This window comes from Siphateles boraxobius, unplaced genomic scaffold, assembly GCF_051911475.1.
Source record: "Siphateles boraxobius isolate OS27281-9 unplaced genomic scaffold, OSU_SipBor_1 24, whole genome shotgun sequence".
Classification (NCBI taxonomy): Eukaryota; Metazoa; Chordata; class Actinopteri; order Cypriniformes; family Leuciscidae; genus Siphateles; species Siphateles boraxobius.
The window spans coordinates 15,971,491-15,995,775 of NW_027508855.1; the positions used below are offsets into that span (position 1 = coordinate 15,971,491).

At 36.7% G+C, this 24,285-nt stretch overlaps 2 protein-coding genes across 5 annotated transcripts in view; one reads left to right on the plus strand and one right to left on the minus strand.

Moving 5' to 3' along the window:
* Nucleotides 1-24,285, plus strand: part of fbxw8 (F-box and WD repeat domain containing 8) — a 50,113-nt gene that overhangs the window by 16,533 nt on the left and 9,295 nt on the right. The window contains exons 9-11 of one of the 2 annotated variants that reach the window (XM_077241671.1): nucleotides 7,660-7,833; nucleotides 9,061-9,177; nucleotides 9,262-11,279. In XM_077241671.1, the coding sequence (XP_077097786.1) occupies nucleotides 7,660-7,833; nucleotides 9,061-9,177; nucleotides 9,262-9,415 (445 nt within the window). In that variant the 3' untranslated portion in view covers nucleotides 9,416-11,279. Of the gene's footprint in view, nucleotides 1-7,659; nucleotides 7,834-9,060; nucleotides 9,178-9,261; nucleotides 11,280-24,285 lie in introns of those variants that run through there. The other variant, XM_077241672.1, reaches the window with a different exon arrangement.
* Nucleotides 11,265-22,912, minus strand: tesca (tescalcin a). Of its 3 annotated transcripts, XM_077241680.1 has the most exons (9): nucleotides 22,780-22,860; nucleotides 19,372-19,513; nucleotides 19,041-19,110; nucleotides 18,653-18,733; nucleotides 14,160-14,299; nucleotides 13,307-13,368; nucleotides 13,120-13,227; nucleotides 12,768-12,815; nucleotides 11,265-12,093 (listed from the first exon to the last, which is right to left on the minus strand). In XM_077241680.1, the coding sequence occupies exons 2-9, from the start codon at nucleotides 19,424-19,426 to the stop codon at nucleotides 12,016-12,018; spliced, it is 642 nt and encodes a 213-aa protein (XP_077097795.1). In that variant the 5' UTR covers nucleotides 19,427-19,513; nucleotides 22,780-22,860; the 3' UTR covers nucleotides 11,265-12,015. The 3 variants fall into 3 exon arrangements, with proteins under 3 accessions (XP_077097795.1, XP_077097794.1, XP_077097793.1); XM_077241679.1 differs by lacking the exon at nucleotides 19,372-19,513 and having other exon boundaries at nucleotides 22,780-22,912; XM_077241678.1 differs by lacking the exons at nucleotides 18,653-18,733; nucleotides 19,041-19,110; nucleotides 19,372-19,513; nucleotides 22,780-22,860 and adding an exon at nucleotides 14,962-15,203.

A 24,285-nucleotide genomic window follows, 5' to 3' on the forward strand; every position in this document is an offset into this window, starting at 1 on the left:
TGCCTGGACAGGCATCTGAACAGGAAGTCTACACGGATACGAGCCATAAGTGACTGGTATGTTCAGCTCCATGCATGGAAATTGCGAACAGATTGATGATGGCTGTTGCTTTTTTTTGCGAAACAGAAACAATGAAAAATTCACATGCTAGTTTATATAGTGCATTAGTGTCAACCAAGCGGCAACCTTCCGATCCCTCCATTGAATCCAACACGGAAGTGACTTAAACAGCAATTCATCAACTGGCCCCTAGAGACAGGCTCCAAAAGAGAGTCAATCCCATAAACCCCTCATGTTAATATGCCCAACTTTACAGCAGAAAAAAAAAAAAATGTTTTCAGCCTGGTACTAAAAGTGGTTTTGGTTTTTGTAGCTAATTTTCCCCTTCATGACAACTGTGAGGGGAGTGAATTTATTTTATAACGCATCTGTTAAATTATATTAAGCCTTAAAGTTCTGCATAATTAAGGGCGTGGTCACTTGAGTGACAAGTGGATTGACAGCTCTGTTAGCCGTCACGGTCACCTCAGCTAATCCCGCCTCTTTGCCCATTTGCGGTTTTGTCGGGTGACGCGCTGCCAAGATGGCGACTGTCGGCTCCGCTTACTTTGGGCTTCAAAAATTCTCTTTAGAAACCTACGTGTGATGTCACTGACATTACGTCCATATTTTTTTACAGTCTATGGTGTCAGCCAACTTTTTCAGTTGCATTGGTTCCAGATCTATTTTTTCCCCATTCATTTTCCCCATAGGGATTTATTAAAAGTTTTTAGTTGAAGCATTATAAGCCATGAACCAACCTAACCAGCTACAAAGTGAATCACAACATTACAAACTTTTATTTAAAGTTTGTTGTATTTAAAAATTGGACCAAAAGGCAAAGGCACAAGACTGTGTACTTAATGGTTATAAGGAGGTAAAGAACTACAATCCCATGAAGCATTGCGGATGATATTATCACAGTGTTGAAATATTAAACTACTTTAGTTAACATGAAATAAGAATTAACGATACTTCTACAGCATTTATTAATCTTAATGTTAATTTTACAATACATTAAAATCAAATGTTGTATTTGTTGCATATGTTGTATGCCAAATGTTGTATTTGTTAACATTAGTTAATGCACTGTGAACTAACATGAACAAACAATGAACAGCTGTATTTTTATTAACTTACATTAACAAAGATTAATAAATACTGTAACAAATGTATTGCTCATTGTTAGTTTATGTAAGTTAATACATTAACTAAATGTTAACAAATAAGATTTTATTGTAAAGTGTTACCCCAAAAGCATAACCCATCAATCAACAACCTTGGAACTCACAGTAGGTCTGTCTTTAAAGGTTTATTAAAGGTTTAAATTTGGTATGAAATCAAAATAGACCCTATTTTTTTTGTTAGTGAACATTACTAGTCTTAATGTAATCAATGAATCCATGCAAGTTATTCCACCAAAATCTGAAAATGTACTTCCCCTCTGGAATGTATGGAAGCTTGTTTTCGCCACAGAATAAAACAGTTTAAAAGATAGTTGTTACTTTTTATTTTTTTTCAAAATTGTTAGATAAATGCGAGTTTATATCTTGCAATTAGAACTATAACACACAATTGTGACTTATATCACGCAATTCTGACTTAACTCACAATAGCTACTTCATATCATGCAATTATGAGAAGTCAGAATTGCGACATTGATTTTTTATTCTGTGTTGGAAACAAGCTTTTAAGCTCTGTAACTTGGAATTAAAGATCCAAAAGTTTCATTGGCTAAATCTTTTATCAGTGACTCTCTCTTTTTCACTTTTTTCTTACAATACACTCTACTTGGATTTACTGTGTTTGTTTTTAACCATGAAAATGCCTGTTTGTTATTTGAAGGTTTAATTTAAAGGTTTAAAAAAGAAAGTGTTTAGGGAAAAAAACAAATTTTTATGGATTCTATTGTTATTTTGAAGCTACAATTGAAGCTAAACACCTGAGATTTTGTTCCACTGCTTATAAATGTGGTTCAGTTAATCATGATGATGATGATGATGATGATGATGGTGAGGCAGCCCTTGTGTGTTATGCGTGTACATATGCATGTCATGGCCGTGTGTCCTGTTGTCTTTTTGCTCACGGTTGGTGGCATTGGAAGTGCCTGAGAATAATATTCTTGATTAATTGAACGAAGCCGGTCTGCTGACAGCTCAGTGAAACTAGATCTTGTTTTAGCTTTAGATTTATGGCCGCTTCAACCTGCCAGTAAATATATTACAGCCTCATACGACAATAAATGTTTCGATGAAATTAAAACAGGACAGTAGATAGGCACATCCACATAATTACTCACAGCATTAAATCCTGCTTGGCAATGCATTAACGATTCATTGTGACTAATATCTATTGTCCTCCAAGTGTTTTTTTTTGTTGGTCCAGGCAAAATTTAATTTTGTCGATTATCTTTTGGAAAGCACCAGCATGGAGTCATTCTTTGGCTGCCTTCGGTACCATTAAAGAGGACAGATGGAATTCAGCTCCTTTGGGCCTGTAAAAGTAATTTCTTTATACCAGCTACTAATGTCATCTCACAGTGGTGCTTTGTTAGAGGGAGATTGCTGTCATATTGCAATTTCTCGAACACATTAGTCTTGCCTAGTCAGACTTTGACTAAAGTATGGTCCACTTTGCAGTTTATTCTGGCCAAGATCCGACCAGTTTGAGACTGTGGGACACATAATCCTTACCATATTTCATTTTCTTTGCAGTTTAGGGATGGGTTTTTCTAAAAATAGGTTATCACAATAGTTAATATATTATATATAATGTATTACCTGTATATAAATATTACAATAATAGGACAATGTAGGGAAAAAATCATTCAAATAATTGCACAGCATGTAACAGCCAACAAAGCTTAAAGGGATAGTTCACCCTAAAAGGAAAATTCTGTCATTATTTACTCACCCTCAAGTTGTTCCAAACCTGTATGAATTTCTTTCTTCTGCTGAACATTACTTCTTACTGACATTCTTCAAAATATCTTTTGTGTTCAACAGAAGAAAGAAATTGATACAAGTTTGGAACAACTTGAAGGTAAAATGAATCTAACATAGTTGGAGGTTGTGGGAAGGTGGAGGCGGGAACCGGCGAACATTCAACAACTTTTAATTAAATAAATAAACACATACAAAAAATAAAATAAGTAAAGACAGCAGCCCCTCACGGACGACTGCCGCCACACATGATAAAACAGAAACATAAATCCAGGCCTGGCCTCTCTCGTCCTTCACAGTCGTCGCTCCTCCATTTATGCTTCCACTGAGAGATACGAGACCGGTGCGTCGCACAGGTGTCGCTCATCAGCACCGGCCTCGCGCCGTTCTCTCACGGCCCTCGGCCTCGTCCTGCTCGCCACAATGATTTTTTTAGACAATAATTTTTGAGTGAACTATTCCTTTAATATAATGTACTGTTTTGAATGTATATTATATATATTTTGCTTGCTACTAAATGCTCAGAGTATCCTAGAAGTCAGCCAATCAGAATCAGATCCATTCAGAACTTGCACAGTAACGTATGTGGCCGTTCACACAAAACGCGTTTTTCCATTCCACTGCGCTGTACTTTTCCATGATTTTTCAATGTAAACGCGCTAGACTGACGTCTTTGACCGCTGCGCTCAGGACTCTTGTCTTTTGCAGTGTCTCATGTATGTACACGGGATTCTAAAAATGCGGCACTCAAGTTAAAAGAAATCCAACTTCGCTTTTTTCGTTCCGCTGACCTGGGTCTCATGTTGTGAACTGGCCCTTTGTGTGCAGTATGCATCAGACAGACCGAAAACAATTTGAATTTCAATTTTTTTTGAGTATTAGTAGACTCTGCTTAATATCTGTTAACTTTTTATTGCGATGGTCCTCCAACAGACATTCTACTAACTATAAGTAACTTTGTAACTACGTGTCAACTTATTCTAACCCTACCAGTCTACTAATACTCTACTAAAACTCTAATGAGAGTTAGTACACATGTAGGTGCATCGTTGCTTATAGTTAACAGAATGCAAGTACTCGTCGCTGCAGACTGTAGCGCCGTGACGTCACATGTTCACGTCACGTATGAATGTGTTACCACGCATGCGCCATATCACTGTAATAGTGCATGCGCGTTATTTTTGACATAATATTTTTAAAGAATGTTAATGTATTAAAAAAAACTCTAAAGTAATAATGAAAGCAGCAAAAAGGAGTGAGGGCACGTCCATAGTTTTAACTATAAGTATATATTGTGTATTATGTAGTAATTTATTTAAAGTTTATTTTCACATTCTGTTGCACTTCGCTGTGTAAATTACTGTAAACATTAACGGCACCTTATATTTCTTATTTTAATCATTCCTCTGTAATAGTTAATAATTGTTTATTTTTGTGCATTATAAAACATTTATTCAAATAAAGTAGTTTGAAGTTAAACCAACTACATACAGTACATTGTCAATCTCTGTATCCCATATTATGCGTGCCAACTCAAAAAAACAAACTCATAACAGTGATAACCTTTATTTCAAAACAAAGATGATGATTGTGTAAAAGAAATATGTACACATACAGATAATCACATGCATATCTGTACATCCACACACACACACACACACACACACACAAACACACACACACACACACAACACACACACACACACACACACACACACACACACACACACACACACACACACACACACACACACACACACACACACACACACACACACACACACACACACACACACACACACACTACTCTGCTTGAAATTCCCCTCCTTCACTGAAAAAAACATTTCAACCAAGCAATAGCCCTCAACTTCCTTATCGGAATAAAATCCATGCAGGACTCCTCTTCTGCCATCACACACACACAAACACACACACACACACACACACACACACACACACACACACACACACACACACACACACACACACACACACACACACACACACACACACACACACACACACACACACACACACACACACACACACACACACAGACACACACACACACACACACACACACACACATGTGCATTATAAAACATTTATTCAAATAAAGTAGTTTGAAGTTAAACCAACTACATACAGTACATTGTCAATCTCTGTATCCCATATTATGCGTGCCAACTCAAAAAAACAAACTCATAACAGTGATAACCTTTATTTCAAAACAAAGATGATGATTGTGTAAAAGAAATATGTACACATACAGATAATCACATGCATATCTGTACATCCACACACACACACACACACACACACACACACACACACACACACACACACACACACACACACACACACACACACACACACACACACACACACACACACACACACACACACACACACACACACACACACACACACTACTCTGCTTGAAATTCCCCTCCTTCACTGAAAAAAAAATTTCAACCAAGCAATAGCCCTCAACTTCCTTATCGGAATAAAATCCATGCAGGACTCCTCTTCTGCCATCACACTCACACACACACACACACACACACACACACACACACACACACACACACACACACACACACACACACACACACACACACACACACACACACACACACACACACACACACACACACACACACACACACACATGCAGGACTCCTCTTCTGCCATCACACACACACACACACACACACACACTACTCTGCTTGAAATTCCCCTCCTTCACTGAAAAAAACATTTCAACCAAGCAATAGCCCTCAACTTCCTTATCGGAATAAAATCCATGCAGGACTCCTCTTCTGCCATCACACAAACACACACACACACGCACACATGCAGGACTCCTCTTCTGCCATCACACACACACACACACACACACACACATGCAGGACTCCTCTTCTGCCATCACACACACACACATACACACACACGCAGGACTTCTCTTCTGCCATCACACACACACACACATACGCTTCTGCCATCACCTGCAGACCCAGGTGGGCAGTCCTTGTATATTGCAGTGCATGCACTGAGTCATCGAGTACGGCACCCGGAACTCTTGCTTATATTGTCTGGGAAATGCACTCCAATTCACAACACATAAGTTAGATAAAATACAGAACAAACAATATTGAATAATTTTGAAGAAAGGCATTAACATAGTACAGAGTCATACAAGGAATTTCTTTTTTAAATATGTTAAACCTATTACAGGAAGATGTTAGACAAAGATATGTTTGAGTGTTTTTGGCTTTGTCTGTAAAGTACCTACGAGACTTACTTTGTTTATGAACAACATAAACTAGTTTAACTAGTTTACAAACTTTAGGTTGGCATAAGAAAGCCTGAAAGTTTGAAATAGTTTTAAAAGCTTGAAGTAGTTTTGAAGCTGAAAGTTTTGATGCCAATAGTCTATCAGACACAGACAGATAGGCAGATAGAGATAGATGGATAGACAGACAGATAGATGGGAAGAACAGACAGATAGATGGATAGATTGCACAGACAAAATTGACAACACTGTAAAACTCTTTTGGTTTGTAGACCCAAATCTCAAACACCTTTTTAAGAGTAAAGAAAATTTCTTGAATAAATTGAAGGGAACTCAATACATTAATATGATCTCTAAATGATAAAAAAAAAAACTTTTGAATTGAATCTTTTTATTTTATTTTACCACAATTTTTTTTAACATCACTTACAGTAGGGCTACATACACTACATTCAGGAATATAACTTTTATAGTATGATCTGATACTGAGGAACAACATTTCTTTCTGCAATGCATGCAAAAATCAACTACATAACTTCATTAATGTAAGTCTTTCTGCTCTATTCGAATACATCTTTCAAGCCTTAATCTATTTAAAGGCGAATTAAGACTTTTACATATAATTTTAAGACTCGCTGAAACCCTTTTTATTTTTAATGCAAACTTATATCATAAAACTTTTTTTTATAAATCTAAAACATTGATGCTCTATGGAATCTCTTACAATTAAAAGCCGTTAACACAAAAGCACAATTGTTAAAACTGCATAAATAATGCTTTATTGACTTACTGCCATCGAATCTATCGCCGGAAGTGATTGAAACGAATATGCGTATTGTATGACGATACGTCATACTTTGAGCATGCGTGGTAACACATACGTGACATGAATACGTGACGTCACCGCGCTACAGTCTGCAGCGAGGGGTGTCTCACAGAATGTGTAAAAGGGACCATCAAATAAAGTGAAACAAAAAATAATAATCCACAATAGTTGTTGTCCGATTTCATTTCTGATATCAAATATGAAATTTAATCGGTGTGATACGAGAGACATGAAAGAAGCGCCGCCTTCAAATACCAGGTTTGATGACGGCCATTATCGGGGAATAACTGACCTCGGAATGTCACGACTGACTAATCAGAATCAAGTATTTCAGAGAGCCATGTAATACATCACATGTATTGGCGCATAAAATCTGAACCCTATCGCAATTTTGTTTTAATTTCGATTAATCATGCACCCCTATCAAACGGTCTGTGCATGGACTGCTCTCACTTATTAAAGTTGAAATCAGTTTACTAAATAATGTAAACTTGACTGACTGCTTCATTTCCACTTTAAGTGTAATGTAATAACATCCAGTTGTTTCTCTTTTCCAGAGTGAGAGTGTTTGACTTGCGTACCGGCTCGTCTGTCGTCTCTTTGTATGCCCATCACATGGGCGTGACCACCGTCCAGGCAGATGATTGGAAGGTTGTGAGCGGAGGCGGCGAGGGATTGGTCAGTGTGTGGGAGATGAGGATCGGAGCCAAACTCTGGGAAATGCACAACAGGTGAGAATGTTTGAACGCTTCAGATAAAAGCTTCTGCCAAATGCATAAACGCAAATAATAATTTATATGGATAAGAATCATTTAATCCAATAAAGCCTGATTATCCATACAGATACACAACATAAATGATCAACATGATAAAAACCTGTGGTATACAGTCTATGCCTTCTGTCATCTGATTCATTTTAGCAAGTACTTTTAGTTTTATTGTAAAGAAAAGTCCACCGTTAGGTCGTGATTCACGAGTATTTTTGCTGTGAAACCTTTACAGATTTGTATAAAGTAAACGTAAGAATAACTTTTCTATTGCTAGTAATATTTTAAGATAAACACTTACAGAACTGAAGCAACTTAGGTTTGCCTGATTATCCATACCTCATTTTTTTTTAGAAAAGTCATTAAAATGTAATACTCAAATATGACATATCAGGCTTTTAAAGGAATGTATGTTTGTTCATCTCTCAATCATCATTACATGTTTTACCCGCCACAATAAAAACTACAGAGCTTTGATCATAAAACTAAGTATTAAAATATCATCTTGCTAAGACATATTATTGTGAGATATAGTGACAACTGATATTTATATGCATTTTATTTGATATTTTGCTGTACTGTTATAATTAACTCATTGATTTACATTACAAACTATGAGAATTTCATCTTACATTTTGGCCACAAAAATATCAGCAATATTGCATATTTACAAGTATGAGCTCCATTTTCTCCTATATCATACTATATGAACCATAAGAGCCTGATGTATCAAACATGATACATATGCAAACTTCTTTTTAAATTAACTGTTCCATAAACTGTTCCATAAAAAAAAAAAGATTTGGTAACACTTTAGTTTAGGTTTTTCCAATTCTCACTATTAATTAGTTGGTTATTAGCATGCATATTTCTATGATATTGGCGGTTTATCAGTAGTTATAAAGTACAAATTAATGCCATATTTTGCATGACCATATTCTACATCCCTTAATCCTATAATACCTAAACTTAACAACTACCTTACTAATTATTAATAAGCAGTAATTAATTTATTGAAGCAAAAGTCGTAGTTAATAGTTAGTTAATAGTGAGAATTGGACCCTTATCTAAAGTGTGACCAAAGATTTTCTGACTATTATTTCCTATGTCAGGCTTTACATGGTTAAGATCATTATTGTTTTCAAAAGCAGAACTGCATTTCGGCCACATAATTGTTCTGTCTGTAAACAGGCACCCGGTACGCCACATGCGGTTCAACAGCAGCACTCTGGTGACGGCCAACATCCCTGATGAGAAGAGCCCTCGCGGGGCTTGTATCACAGACGATGACCTCACCGCTCACCGCAGGTAAACACCGATATCACGTTATGTTGTGTTATCTCTGCTATTGTTTTTCCAGCGGTTTATTTTGCACTTTTATTACGTCTTTAGATACAGAGGGCTGATCTGTCACTACGACTTCTCAATGGACTCATCTACACAGGACCACGTTCTGCCCATCTGTAGGTCCAACTACATCGAGTCCTCGGGTTACAGCTATAACATTGGCTTGGCGGTGCCTTATGACATACTGAGTGGCCCTTAGATTGGCATCTGATACGCTGTGCTTTTGAGGCAAGTTGGACTGGGAAGAATTTGCTGTTTTAAGATAATCTGGGCTCATATTCCTTAAAACTATTTCTTTATTTAATCATAATTTGTGTAATTTCAAAACTTTGAGTTTGGATGACACATTAAGATGTGTTTGAGGACTGGTATTAATTAATTCTAGGTCTTTTTATATATCTATTGTATCATGTTACATCCTTGCAGTTTAGTATACAATACTATTAAATCATCATCTGAGAAGATGAAATGCAAATCATACAAAATTAATTCAATTCAATTCAATTCACCTTTATTTGTCCCCTAGGGGCGATTAGTTTTGCTGCAGCAGCAAAGAAATTAACATACAGTACATGACAACAAAGACTCAACATCGATTAAAATCCAGGGTCAGACAAATGGAAATGAAAACCACAACATTTAAAGTTTAAGTTTAAGTATGCCTTATGTTTAGACGGTATCTATTCTTTACAGAGTTAAGCAGAGAAATCGCAGAGGGTACAAAGGAGAATTTCAATCTATTTGTTTTGGCTGGTGGCTGACTGAAGCGAGAACCAGAAGGCAGCATCTTAAATTCTGCATGCAAGGGGTGAAAACTATCAGATATGATGGATTTTTAAGTACATGTCTATTGTACAGTTCAGTTAGTTTTATCTGCTGAATCCCGATGATTATGCTGCTAACTTTATTTACCATTAGTATTATTCCGTTTTAAACTAAGAAGCATACCAGCAAATACATGAAAAAGTAAGGATGGATTCAATAAAAGATTTATAAAACAATGTCATCAGGGATCGGTCCATTTGAAACTTAGCTAGCTTTCTCAGACAGAAAAGACGTTGCAGACTTCTTACTCAGCATGTCTGTGTTTTGTTCAAAGGCCAACTTGTTATCAGTGATGATATCCCAGATACTTGTACGACTCTTTTCCATCTATAATCGTCTTTTCAGGAGTCGGCTGGTGACGTCTAAAACCAATGCACATGTCCTTTGTCTTTGTAACATTTAAGTCTAAATTCCAGTGGTTTTAATGCTCTCTAATTCAACACACAAAATACACAATCCATACAAAATCCTTCAAATGTTTGAGGTCGGCATGATTTTGTAAGAAGACTTTCATGCTCACTTAGACATTTATTTGATCGAAAGTAAAAGTACAGTACAGTAGAATACAGTATTATAATATTTTTTACATTGTAATATATCTAAAAATTTAATCCATTCCTGTGATGCAAAGCTGAATTTTCAGCATCATTACTCCAGTCTTCAGTGTCACATGATCCTCAGAAATCGTTGTAATATGCTGATTTCCTATCATTATCAGTGTTGAAAACAGTTGTGCTGCTTGATATTTTTGTGGAAAATGGGATACATTATATTTCCAGGATTCTTTGATGAACAGAAAGTTCAAAACAATGGTATTTATTGGAAATACAATTTTTTGGTAACATTTTAAATATCTTTACTGCCACTTTGGATCAGTTTATTGTGTCCTTGTTTAATCAAAGTAATAATTTCTTTAAAAAACAAACAAACTTTTGAACAGTAAAGTACATAGTCCACAAACAAACCATGTTTACCAATTGCAAAAGAACCCATATTTAATCTGGTTTATTTCACTGTAGTTTTGTTTTTCGAGCATGTCATGTTGTCATTTGCCTAATTTGGCTATCGCTTCAACCAAGGAAAAGATGAATTTGCACCAAAATACCACCGAGTTTGACTGAACGCACAACCTCTAAATATAGTATGGGAAACATCTTATAACCTTGCAAAGATTAATGATTCCAGACAGAATGCATCTACAAAATACACAACAGAAATAAATGCAACTTTTAAAACAATGGTTATTTTATTCTCTTCAATGTAAAGAAAAGGTTTAGTGACAGTTGTGAGGATTTCAAATGACAAGAATGTACAAAAATATTGCACTGTAATATCCTATAGTAAATGCTGTTGCTGTAATACTTTACACACCCTGTATTATTTATTAATATATAACCTTGGTGGACAGAAGCCAGATGGACTACATTTTAAGGGCAGCAAAACAATCGGTCCCTGTTGTTTTTGAGGAAAATGATAAGATTTGTGGATTCATTAACTTAGGGTGTGGAGTGTTTTAGAACTGGTTTGTTAAGGAAGACTTCCTCCATTACAAAACAAGCATTCAAAAGGGAAATCTGCAATCACATGGTTCAGTTTTGCAGTCTCAACAACCCTGCTAAAAATACAGTATACATAGTGTATCTGAAAGTATGTATGAATCAAAATGTTTGCGAGCATGTCAGAGTAGAGTTGAGATGAGAAGCCACGAAAACAGCCGGGCCTCAAGGGGTTGTTAAATATCTTCCAAAAATGTATAAACACTCTGTGTGTTTGCTTTGCCTCAGAGGTCTGGACTCTGAAGTGTATCCCTAGAGCACGTTGTGGTCACTTCCACCATATCTCCATCATTGGAGATATTTCAGAGAAAGAAACCCAAGTAAACTCAGTACTAAGGGTTGAACAAACTTTAGATGTTTTAATCTAAAATAAAGACTGTGCTTAAAAAAAAATGCTGTTCAGAAGTGGAAATCACTCTCACTTCCCACACTGCATGGTTTCCAAGTTCCAAAAGTGAATATTCATCTTGGTCTCGATCTCGATGTCTTTCAATATCTGTTGAAGAGACGTTGAAAGTTGAGGTATGAATAGCATGCATGTAATTTTATAATTATATTTAAAGTCACAATGAAATCAAAATTGACAATTCTTGTTTTTTTTTATGGAATATTGCCGTATTTATTTTAAATTATTTATCTGTTCGCACCATTTGCCCTCGTAATATTTGATCAAAATATTTTCTCCATCTCTTCACTTGTCTGATGACATGTTTACTGGAGCGGGGGCGGAACAACCTGTCACTTATATGAGATCACAGCGATTCGATCCAATCAATTCCCGATGGACAAAATAAAGTCCCGCCTTGCATTTATTTTTTATTCATGAAGTCATTTCACTCAGATATATGTTACAATAGGGAAGAGAAAATGGTCGCAACTTCCGTTTCATGGCAACTTCCAAGTATACTACCGCCTGAAGTCTTTTTCGTCATCAGGAGGGTCCGCGGACGGTGTGCAGCCTAATTTTTGTCCATGTGGACAGTGTGCGTACAACAGCACATGTATGAGTGACGAGTGCTTGAAAACAATGTTCACTAGATAGTGAGCACACGCCGAATGTGGCTTTCCCTGCTCACGGCCAAATGACTATACTTTAAAAGGTTTTAAAAGATGGAGCAGAACACAGAAAATGAAGTATACCCAGGCCTTAAAATGTTATAGAGTGCAAACCTGCATGAACTGTTCAAAGGTGATTCCCTCATAAAATTCATCAGGACCCTAAAAACAAAAATTAGGATAAATTAATACAATTAAGAGAAGCGTCATGGACAGCTTTGCTAGATTAGCGACTGGTTTACATGCAGTCAGTCACTATATCATACTCTTTCCGTTGTCTCAGAAAATATGTAAATGAGAACAGCTTATTGGATATTGGTTATTAAAAGACAGTATGTGTGCATGGCAAACAGATGTAAAGTGCCGGCATTACGTCATCTAGTGACATTTTGCAATTTTTTGAGCAGGTTTTAGCTACTCTCCATTGAAAATAGTTGGCAACTCTGATCATGGAAAGTCACCGTACCATCTGACCCACTGTCTCACTGGCGACTTCCAGCATGGCAGCATCTGAAATGGCTTTGGCTGTTTCTACTCCTATGGTTTCAGTGCTAGACAGCAGCTCCTCTACCACCTGCAATCACAATTACAATCAGTATCAAATCGTGTTACTGTGTTTGTAGCCATAAAAGTAGAAGTCAAATGATTCTTACACGTTTATATTCATCCAGAGTGATGATGCCATCATTGTCAGTGTCGTGCATGTTGAACAGAACTACAGAGAAGGAAATATGCTTTTACCAAGAAGTTGTGTGGTGTGCATAAAAAAATGTAAACCAGCAAAACTGTATAAATACTGAGAAATTGTTTCAAATAGTATCTCAAATGATGTTAAAAGCGGTGGTCAGAATTATTGGCACCCCTGGTAAATATGATCAAAAATGCCTGTAAAAAAGAAATCTGCATTGTTTACCATTTTGATTACAAAAATTAGCAAAAATGTAACCTTTCATTGAAGTAAACCTTCAATGAAAGGTTATATTTTTGCACATTTTTTGAATGAAAGATCAAAAGGAAATACAATGCAGATTTATTTTTTACAGCCATTTTTTATCATGTTTAACAGGGGTGCCATTAATTCTGACCAATGTATATTCTGACCGACGCTTAAGCGTTGTTTAGATGTTTTCACACACAGGATAATTCTATGTAACATGTCCAAGTATGTTAAAGGGGTAGTTCACCCCAAAATTAAAATAATTAACTCACCCTTATGTTGATTCAAACCTGTACGAGTTTCTTTCTTATTGGGATTCAATGGCCGTCAACTGGTTAACAACATTCTTCAAAATATCTTCTTTTGTTTTCAACAGAACACAGAAACTCATACAGGTTTGGAGTAACATAAGGGTGAGTGAAAGATAACAGAATTTTCATTTTTGGGTGAACTATCCCTTTAAAGTTACATTGCAGTGTGAGATCTGCAAAACTTGTATATCAACTTGTTTCGTTTAAAACTGCAATTGAAAGAAAATCTATTTGAGGTCTTTGTTTCTTTATTCTCACAGCGTAGTTTCTCCTTCTTGATGGCTTTTCTCTCCTCCTCAGCAATGTGTGGTTTGGGTGGTTTGAAAAAGGCCAGGACCGTAACGAATTCCTTAAAACCGATCTCCTGCAAACAGCCCTTCTCCCTTTGACCCAAGTTCCTTGATGACAACACACAGACATTATCCTCTGAGTATATATAGAAGTATTACTGTATAATCTTTTTATTTCATTGCAAAATGTAAACTCTTATAGCCTAACTCTTAAAATTAAGTTGAATATATATGCATGTCCAACTTTACCAGCATACATACAGTATACATATATATATATATATATATATATTGACTGTACACATTTTTAAGGGCCATTCACACGACACTGTTTTCAACTATTGTTTAATGCTTTTTGACTGTTTATTTACACAGCGTTTTGGGGGCCTGAAAACGCAAACTTTTGAAAACGGTTTCAAAGTGCAAGTTTTTGAAAACGATACTGTTATCATCTCCATGTAAACTACAGAAAGGCAAATTTGTGAAAACAGTGACATCATGTTGCATGCACATTATGTGTTCAGTCTATAGGCAAGTATAGTGTTTCTTTACAAAGTGTCATCGCCAACTACTGGCCTGGCAGCGGAATACAGCATTTTTAGTCGTTTTCACGGATCCGTGTGAACAGGGATCATTTTGACAACGTTCTCGACTTTACTCGAAAAGCGCAAAATAAAAATAAAAAACAATTCATGAAACTACAAAAATAGAAAAAGATCAAACCACATCTTGAAAAAAAGCTGTGGACTTTCCTTTTAAAACTCAGATACCTGCACTCCCCGTCCTGCCATCCATCAGGCCCAGATGGTGTTTCACCTGCCTGTTTAAAAGTCTGCGCTGACCAACTGGCCCCCATTTTCACGAAGATCTTCAACAGATCACTGGAGGAGTTCCCTGTTGCCTCAAACACTCCACTATCATTCCGGCCCCCCAAAAAAAACAAAATCACTGAATTCAATGACAACAGACCTGTTGCTCTCACATCTGTGGTCATGAAGTCGTTTGAGAGATTGGTGTTCAGATATCATAGACCTGAACGGCTCGACAGACCTGGAACTTACGCAAGTTTGGCCTTCAATACCATCATGCCTGATCTTCTCACAGCCAAACTGATCAAGCTCTCCATGCCCACCCCAATCTGTCAGTGGATCACCAGCTTTCTGACAGATAGGCATCAGCTAGTGAGACTGGGGAAACTCACATCCAGGACCATCAGCACTTTCGCTCCTCAGGGTTACGTCCTCTCCCCACAACTCTTCTCAATGTACACAAATGACTAGACTTTAAAAACTGTTAAGCTTCACAAGTTTGCACACAACAACACTGTCATCGGCCTCATCCACAACGGTGACAAGTCTGCATACAGACAGGAGGTCGTACAACTGGCTGCCTGGGTGCAGTCATAACCAGGAGCTGTACACGCGCAAACAGTGGAGAGATGATAGTGGACTTCAGGAGGAACACCTCACTCTCCATCATGAACAGTGGAGTCATTCAGGCTCCTGGTCACCACCATCTCTCAGGACCTGAAGAGGGACACTCACATAGACTACGTTTACTTGCAGCCAATTTTCGGGTTATGGTCGGGTTAAGGTCACTATTCGGGTTTGTGAAACATTAGGAATAACCCGTTTACATGCGTGAGCAGAGAGAGTTTCTCTTGTATACATGGAATTGCAATATCCCGATGCAAACGGCACACGGTTAGCGTCTGGACGTACGGACAACCTTAAGACGCAATATGCGTCATTTCCGATTCTTCTTCCTGTATCCAAAGACAACAACAGCAGCAGCAGCACGCGGATAATAAATAGTTCAGGGCAGATAGCGATCGCCTTTGTTTGTGCTTTTTTATGCTGGTACTGACTTCGCTCCAAATGTATGCTGTGCTGCGTCTCGCCATGTTTACTTCCGGTATACTGGACGCGGGTTTTTGTATGCGCCGAGAAGTTCCTCTACTCAAAAGACCAAGATTCCTTGCGAATAGAACATGCGCAGAACACAAATCATTATGGGGATATGCCGATGCGCGTGTACATGACCAAAAATTCGGGTTAGAAAAGGGGTACCCCAGGTATCATATACGGGTTTTAAAAATCCGGGATATGAGCATATTCGTGTTTTTGCCGGTGTTTACATGGCCGTGCGCGACCGGGTTATTGCTAATATTCCGGTTTTGAACGGGTTATTGGCTGCATGTAAACGTAGTCATAGACTCTTTCCCCAGCTGAGGAAGTTCAACCTTCCATGGGAGCTGCTGACACAATTCTACTCAGCCGTCATTGAGTCTGCTCTATGTGCTTCTTTAACCGTCTGGTTTGGTTCAGAAGATTACAACGGACAGTGCGGACTGCTGAGAGGATTCTTGGTGTTCCCCTGACCTGTACTCCTCCAGAGTGAGGAAAAGGGCAGGTAAAATCATCACACTCCACTAACCCTGTTGCCTCAGATCACTGGGCACTAGCACATATAGACACAGGAACAGCTTTTTTTCCACAGGCCATTTCACTCTTAAAGAGTTAAATGCCTCACTAAGCATTAGAGATGCGCGGTTGGTGGTTACAGCCGCGGACTCCGCGAATAAACCGCGGATCGGGCGGATGACGTGACGAAAATTAATTATTTTTAATTAAATTTGGGCGGGTGGTGGGCGGTTTCTAGTCTCGCGGCTGTCATCAGCAGCGCCTTGTATTAGCGGATGGAGGGCGGAAAAATTGGTCAAAAACGTTGGTGCGGATGGATGGCGGACTGATGATGAGTTTTGTGATGCGGTTGCGGATGAAATAATAGCCCATACGCGCATACTAAGCATTTGCTTGTAAGTGCAATACCCCACTGCTTAGTGCAATATCTTTGTAAATTCAGTTGATATTCATAATCTGTAAATATGTTTATTATGACTAAACCTAACTGTGTCTTTATACTTTTATATTTTAGGTGACATGTGAAGGCCAAGTATGATAACCCATAGGGGTGTAACGATACCCTTAAGTCACGATTCGATATATATCACGATAACGATACTTGAACTCTTACGATACAATATTATTGCGATACTCGAAGACATATGGTAAAAGGTTAACAGAAAATTTAGTTAACTTTAAAATATTTTTTTAAAGATTTAAATACACAAATTCGGTAAAGAGACAGCGCATTTAGGCCACGCCCACACCGAGGGGGGGGGGGGGGAATCCAACCGTCTCCATTGACTTTGTATTGCCTGAAGCTGCCTCCTTGTCAGTTCTGATTTATACCAAAAAACAAAACAATTTGCAAAAGCTGCTATGTGACAGGGTGTACAGCAAACAAGCTAAAAAAAAACTAGACATACGTTTTTATAAGCTGTCGACCCCAAAAAACGAGCGTTTAAGGCGACAAAAGTGGATACAGGCAATTGAGACAGGAGGCAACATGTCTGTAAGACTGGAAAAACTTGAAGGACTTTAATAGAGGGCCACTCTCTGAGAAAACAAAGGAAATTAACATTTGAACTCCCCCTCATGCACTATTGAGACGAAGGTCTCACCTCCCTCATCCTAATCTACATTTCTCTCCCCCATTCTTCATCCTGGCAGAGATCTCCCAAACTCACACAAGAATCTAAATGGTTTAATGTGAATGATTATCTAGTTTTATACATATTTGGTATTATTTGAAATGTCTCGGTACGACTGGTACAAATGTCTCATTCCCAAAGAAGTAAACCCAAAAGGTAATAAAGTTCCTAGGAAGTTTAGAAATATCTTCCACACCCTCCAATACTGGAGGGTGTGTCTTTGAGTTAACACCTTCGACCATTTGACTGAATGCTAATTTTCCACTGCTAGCAAATGGTGACTTACAGGTAAAATTCCACTGTGAATGATGTTTACATTTGAAATGAGGTCTGGGTATATAATGAAACGCAGCGAGAGCTCAGGGCCTTTTCTATATTTGAGATCGACCCGTGAGGCTGAGAGTTGCGAGACTCTCAGCCTCACGCATTTCTTGTCGGGTAAACTTTTTCCTCTTTATTCTAGAGCATTTGATGTTTTGCATTGATTACCTTTGAATTGATTATGGAATTGTAAAGATACATTTACCTGACATATTAAATTATGATATTTGATTATTCTAATTGACTTTGACATTATTTTCATTCAAGAGTTTAAAGGAATAGTAAAACATTCGCTCACATTAAATGATACACGGATAACATTAAAACCCTTTTTCTTTATGGAGTCAGATGAAATAACGAGTTAATACATGAGAAAATGTATTGCATTTAACAAAAAATACTTTTATATTGGGGGTTAGATGCTTTGCTCGAGGGCACTTCAGTCAGTTCCTGCCGGTACTGACAATCGAACCCACAACCTTCGGGATACCAGTCTGACTCTCTAACTATTAGGCATTGATTATTAACTGATTCTAATTCTGATATGGACCCATATGTTTGAGTCTTTCCTTTTCTGTACACACCTTGTATCAAAGAAAGCCTCAATGATCTGTCTTCGGATTGGGTTGAGGGCCAAATCGCTCATATTCTCAAGGTGTTCACGTCTGAAATTTAGAAGAAATGGTTCTTTTTACACTACTTTTCATTATAAAGGAAAGTCAATAATACACGCTGTGTCATTTGATATTAGGCAGAACTTGCATCAAAATTAGAGAAGCTAACTGATAAAAACAACATATTGCAACAACAGATTTTGCTTATTGTTAAACTTTACCTCAAAAAATCTGCGTCCATAATTTGCAGACCAATGGCTCTGCCCTAACACAGGCATCAATATAAAGTGTGTGATAGATGACCGTTATGACAGTTTTTGTTTATAGTCATTATAGTCTCAAGTCAATTGTACCGTACCTTAAAGTCTCTTCATCTTGAGTCAGGTACATAAATCTGTTATGGAGGTTTTTTATCTGCTCTATGGAAACTAAAGTGAGAAAAAGACAGCAAATTCAGAAAAATTTCAAATAACTTTACAGGTCAATGCAGTGACAGTCAAAGCTGTTTTGAAGGAGTGATGGAGACAGAGAATAGGCTGCGTCCGCAATCGCATACTCTCTTGAGTAGATGCTTATTTTTAATAAGTACGTACTTTACGATCGCTAAAATAGTATTTAGTATGAGTGTGTGTAGTATGAATGTAATCCTGACGTACTACAATCCCCATGTTGTCATTGTCGTGACCTACCAGCGTCAGTTGCGTTGCTTGACTTCCATTTAAAAATCCTCTCCTGTGGCCTCATGGGATAGTAAAGTGTCCATTGTATGCACACTTCAGAATCTCATCTGAAGTAGTTGGTCATCCGGGTACCTTTTTGCCTTTTATGATACTATGAATTAGGACATACTTCTTTTGTCACATACTGTTTTTCTCCGGTGAAGTATGCGATTTCGAATGCAGCCGATATGTGTGTGTTGGTGGGGTGCAAGATGAATTGATAATGAATCATATCATCAAACTGATTTATTAAACAATGCATGTTTTTTTAGGTAACCATAATAAACTCTAATGTGGTTCCAGCCTCAGATTACAACAGGAGGGAGGTGATGAACTCAATGTACAACACTGTCAACATGCCACAGTACAAATTGTATTTATAGATATTTAGTCAACCAAAATGGAATGTGCAATCAATCCATGATCTTATGACAGCTGACACCAAATCAAAACACTCTCTATTATTATTGCTCATACAATATGCATTTGAGATGTCTAGTATACGCTAACTGTACACTATATATATATATATATATATATATATATACATACATACATTAGGGCTGTGAAAAGATTAATCCTGATTAATCGAATCCAAAATAAAAGTTTGTGTTTACATAATATATGTGTGTGCACTGTGTATAATTATTTTGTATATATATAAGTACACACACATGCATGTATATATTTAAGAAATATTTGCATGTGTATACTGTATATATTTATATATAATTTATATTATATATAAATATTCTATATATATATAAATAACACATTTTTCTTAAATGTATACATGCATGTGTGTGTATTTATACAAAATAATTATACACAGTGCACACACATAGCCTATATTATGTAAACACAAACTTTTATTTTGGATGTGATTAATCACGATTAATCTTTTCACAGCCCTAATAAATAAATATATATATATATATATATATATATATATATATATATATATATATATATATAAGTTAACATTAGTTAATGCATTAACATGAACTTACAATGAACATTATATTTTTACAGTATTTATTAACCTTTGTTAATGTTAGTTTATATATATATATATATATATATATATATATATATATATATATATATATATATATATATATATTAAAAAACTAACATTAACAAAGGTTAATAAATGCTGTAAAAATATAATGTTCAAACTTCAAAATTTCACCAGTTCTTTGTAATTTCTTTGTGAAATTTACTAGCAATTTCTTTGTGAAAATTATTTAAAAGTGACAGAAAATAAAATATTGAATCATTTTTAGTAAGGTTTTTATTTAGATTTTTTAATGAATTATTGATTTTAATTTGTAAATTTTTAGGATTTAATGAATTGATTAATACGACCCTGGACTGCAGTTCCTTTTAAAAAACCCTGATGTAGACTATTATTTTCTGCTGTTAAATGAGACACTTCTCTTTAATGGTGGAAATGACAAGAAGAAGTAAATTATAGGCTATACTTCACACATACATGCTCACAAGAAAAAAACAGTAAAACCAGAAAAACTCATGTTAAGAAGAAACGTAATTTTGTGTAAAGGAACGGAAGCAACATCTACATTTATTCTATCACAATTTAGTTGATTATAATCTATTTTGTGAGGTACAGTTTGTTTGGAAAAGATTTGCACTGTAGAATGAATATATGCTTGTTATTAAATATTTGCTCATCTGACATCATACAGTTGTGAAAACAAAATATAAAATATAGTTATAATAATAAAACGGGGCTGTTACCAATCAAATTAAATAATTTAGCCTATACACAGCAAAATTGCAACTGCAATAAATAGTCTAACTTTATGAGATTGATGTTTTAAATAAATGTTTAAATATACAAGAAAAATTTCAATAATACTTTTAAACATGAAACTAAACCGCCAGTAGGTGGCGGCAAGTGACTGTCTTAATAAGTGAGTCATTCGTTCAAACGATTCGTTCAAAACGCTGAATCACAATCATCCGGTAATAATGCTGCGTTCCAGGCAGGTTTTTGAGCACGTAATTCACGACTTCAAACCACGACTCACGACCTTGTAGCGTTCCAGGCCAGTTACGCCAAACTACCTGAGCGCAATATACTTATTGTTTCAGAGACACATAACATTGTAATACATAATCGTGTGTGTATTCTTATCATTATTATATTATTATTAATTTGACTGAAACGTTATATTGTCCTAAAGTGTCTTCTCACCGTGTACCGCCTGCAGAAACACTGCATCCGTAGGGGCTGCCATTGTTGTTTTCCTTTGGAACCATTTTCGTGAAATAACTAAAACAGTCAATAATGTGTCTAAAATGTAAGTAACTTACTATATCGGCTTCATGTTTACGACAATAAACATTTATGATAATCATAACGTTATAGGCTAGGCTACTTCGTGAGCAAAACAGCTCCCTTGGTCGTGTTATGTAACGTTAGCTAACTTAGCCGCAAAGGCCTATATCATACGTTATATATGCTATATAGCCTATATATATAGGCCTATATTTTTTTTTTAACTCAACATTTTGAATTTTTACCTCAGCATGTTTCTTTTGTGATATTATTATGTGCTGTTTCGCATTTTGTTTCGATTTCTCCTCGAAAGAATGTTTCTCTCACAAAAAGACAGTCAGTGCGATCTTGTTACCAGTAATAACGTAACGTTAACGTTACTTCAATCGCTCATTACACTGAATGTAGCTAATACAACCAGAATCATTGTCGCGTTACGATGCTTCTTGTCCAACTGGGCAAGTAAAATTCTCTTTCATTTGCCCTTATAAAGTTTTATTAAAGGAGATTTTCAAAGAATAATTTTGCCACAATGGCACCCGTCCCGTCCGGCGGCCTTATGCCCCGTTTTTGCTGGATTGCATGCGATTCTCCAAAAGTACTTCTACTTCTGAAGTATTTCGACGGAGTGAAATTCGGGTTTGGTTAGATTTAGGCTGTTATGTGTGTTGACATTTCATTACTTTATTGCATTGCATTACTAGAATGCACTGAGAATTTAGACAGTCTATATGCAGTTTATAAGCATTTTAATATGCACGTATTTGTTGTACAGTCATCGAAATACAAAAATAAAGATCAAGGGTCATTAACAAACCTAATATAAAGCTAAACATATCACTAATAATGATCCTGATCATGAATAATTATGTATTTTTTTTAACCATGCATGGTAACGTTACTATTCTTTGAAGTAGGCTACATTGGAGTATTGTGTATATGAATACCATAGTACCATATTACCTTCTTCAGGTACCATCACGTAGTACTTTTTAGTAAGTGTCTCTAGGTCTATAGTTTAAGCACACCTGGAAAATGTAGCCGTCTATATATTTAGAAAGTTAGATACTCACAGCCAGTTTTATCAGCCAGATCTTGGAACTCAGGCACTCGTCCTGACTGAGAAGCTCCCATGTTAACGTCCGGAAGAGACAATCAGAACTTTCGCAATGTGCGCTGCACTCACACTTTGATAGCAAAGCTCCGCCCATCTCATGAAATATTCAAATAAGCAGCAGTGGCACACACACACACACACACACACACATATACACACACATATGGCTGGCTCAACCAGTTTTTACTGGTTTTGCGATACGAACATTATTTTGAGACCCAGACACTTACATTTGATAATCTCCAAACTACATAAAAGAAGACATCCTGTCGTTTCTGTCATAGCAATATTTGGGGTCGTGGTCAATAAGATTTAGTGAATATATATATATATATATATATATAGGCAAGGCAAGGCAAGGCAAGTTTATTTATATAGCACATTTCATACACAATGGTAATTCAAAGTGCTTTACATAGAAGAAATTAAAATAATCAAAAGAAATCAGAATAATTAAAACAGTTTAGAATAAAAGATAAAATACAGAAATCAGAATAATTAAAACATAAAATAAAATACAGTGCAAACAGTCGGACGAACAGTGGCACAGTGCTCATTCAGTAAATGCACAGCTAAACAGATGTGTTTTGAGTCTGGATTTGAATGTGACTACTGTAGGAGCACATCTGATCTCTTCTGGAAGCTGGTTCCAGCTGCGGCTGGCATAGTAGCTAAAAGCAGACTCGCCATGCTTAGAGTGAACCCTTGGTATTTCTAGCCGATGTGATCCTAATGATCTGAGTGATCTGTTGGGTTTATATTCAGTGAGCATATCTGCAATGTATTGAGGTCCTAGGCCATTGAATGATTTATATACCAGTAATAATACTTTAAAATCAATCCTAAATGTAACTGGCAGCCAGTGTAAAGACCTGAGGACTGGTGTGATGTGTTCATATTTTCTGGTTCTGCTCAGAATCCTAGCAGCAGCGTTCTGTATGAGCTGCAACTGTCTTATGGTCTTTTTGGGAAGGCCAGTGAGAAGTCCATTACAATAATCCACCCTACTGGTGATGAAAGCATGCACAAGTTTTTCTAAGTCTTGACTGGAAACAAAGCATCTAATTCTTGCAATATTTTTCAGGTGATAATATGCTGATTTAGTTATTGCTTTGACATGACTACTGAAACTAAGGTCTGACTCTAGAGACACACCCAGATTCCTGACTTGATTTTTAGTTGTTTGACCCCTAGACTGAAGGTATGCGTTCACCTTGAGAACTTCATCTTTGTTTCCAAACGCAATGACTTCAGTTTTGTCTTTGTTTAACTGAAGAAAGTTTTGGCACATCCAATTGTTTACTTCATCAATGCATTGGCAAAGGGAGTCAATGGGGCTGTAATCGTTAGGCGATAGGGCTAAGTAGAGCTGTGTGTCGTCTGCATAGCTATGGTAAGCGATTTGGTTCTTTCTCATTATTTGGCTCATTGGGAGCATGTACAGGTTGAATAGGAGTGGCGC

What these genes read in the sequence shown, in the direction of transcription:
- tesca (XM_077241678.1), bottom strand. Translation starts at nt 15,185, where the DNA reads ATGACCACAGATGTGAGAGCAACAGGTCTGTTGTCATTGAATTCAGTG. An exon ending in GTGAGACAGTGGGTCAGATG is followed by an intron (nt 12,816 to 13,119) that starts GTACGGTGACTT and finishes TTTTGTTTTTAG; the next exon opens with GGTCCTGATGAATTTTATGA. An exon ending in CCTTTGAACAGTTCATGCAG is followed by an intron (nt 12,094 to 12,767) that starts GTTTGCACTCTA and finishes TCTCTTCAACAG; the next exon opens with ATATTGAAAGACATCGAGAT.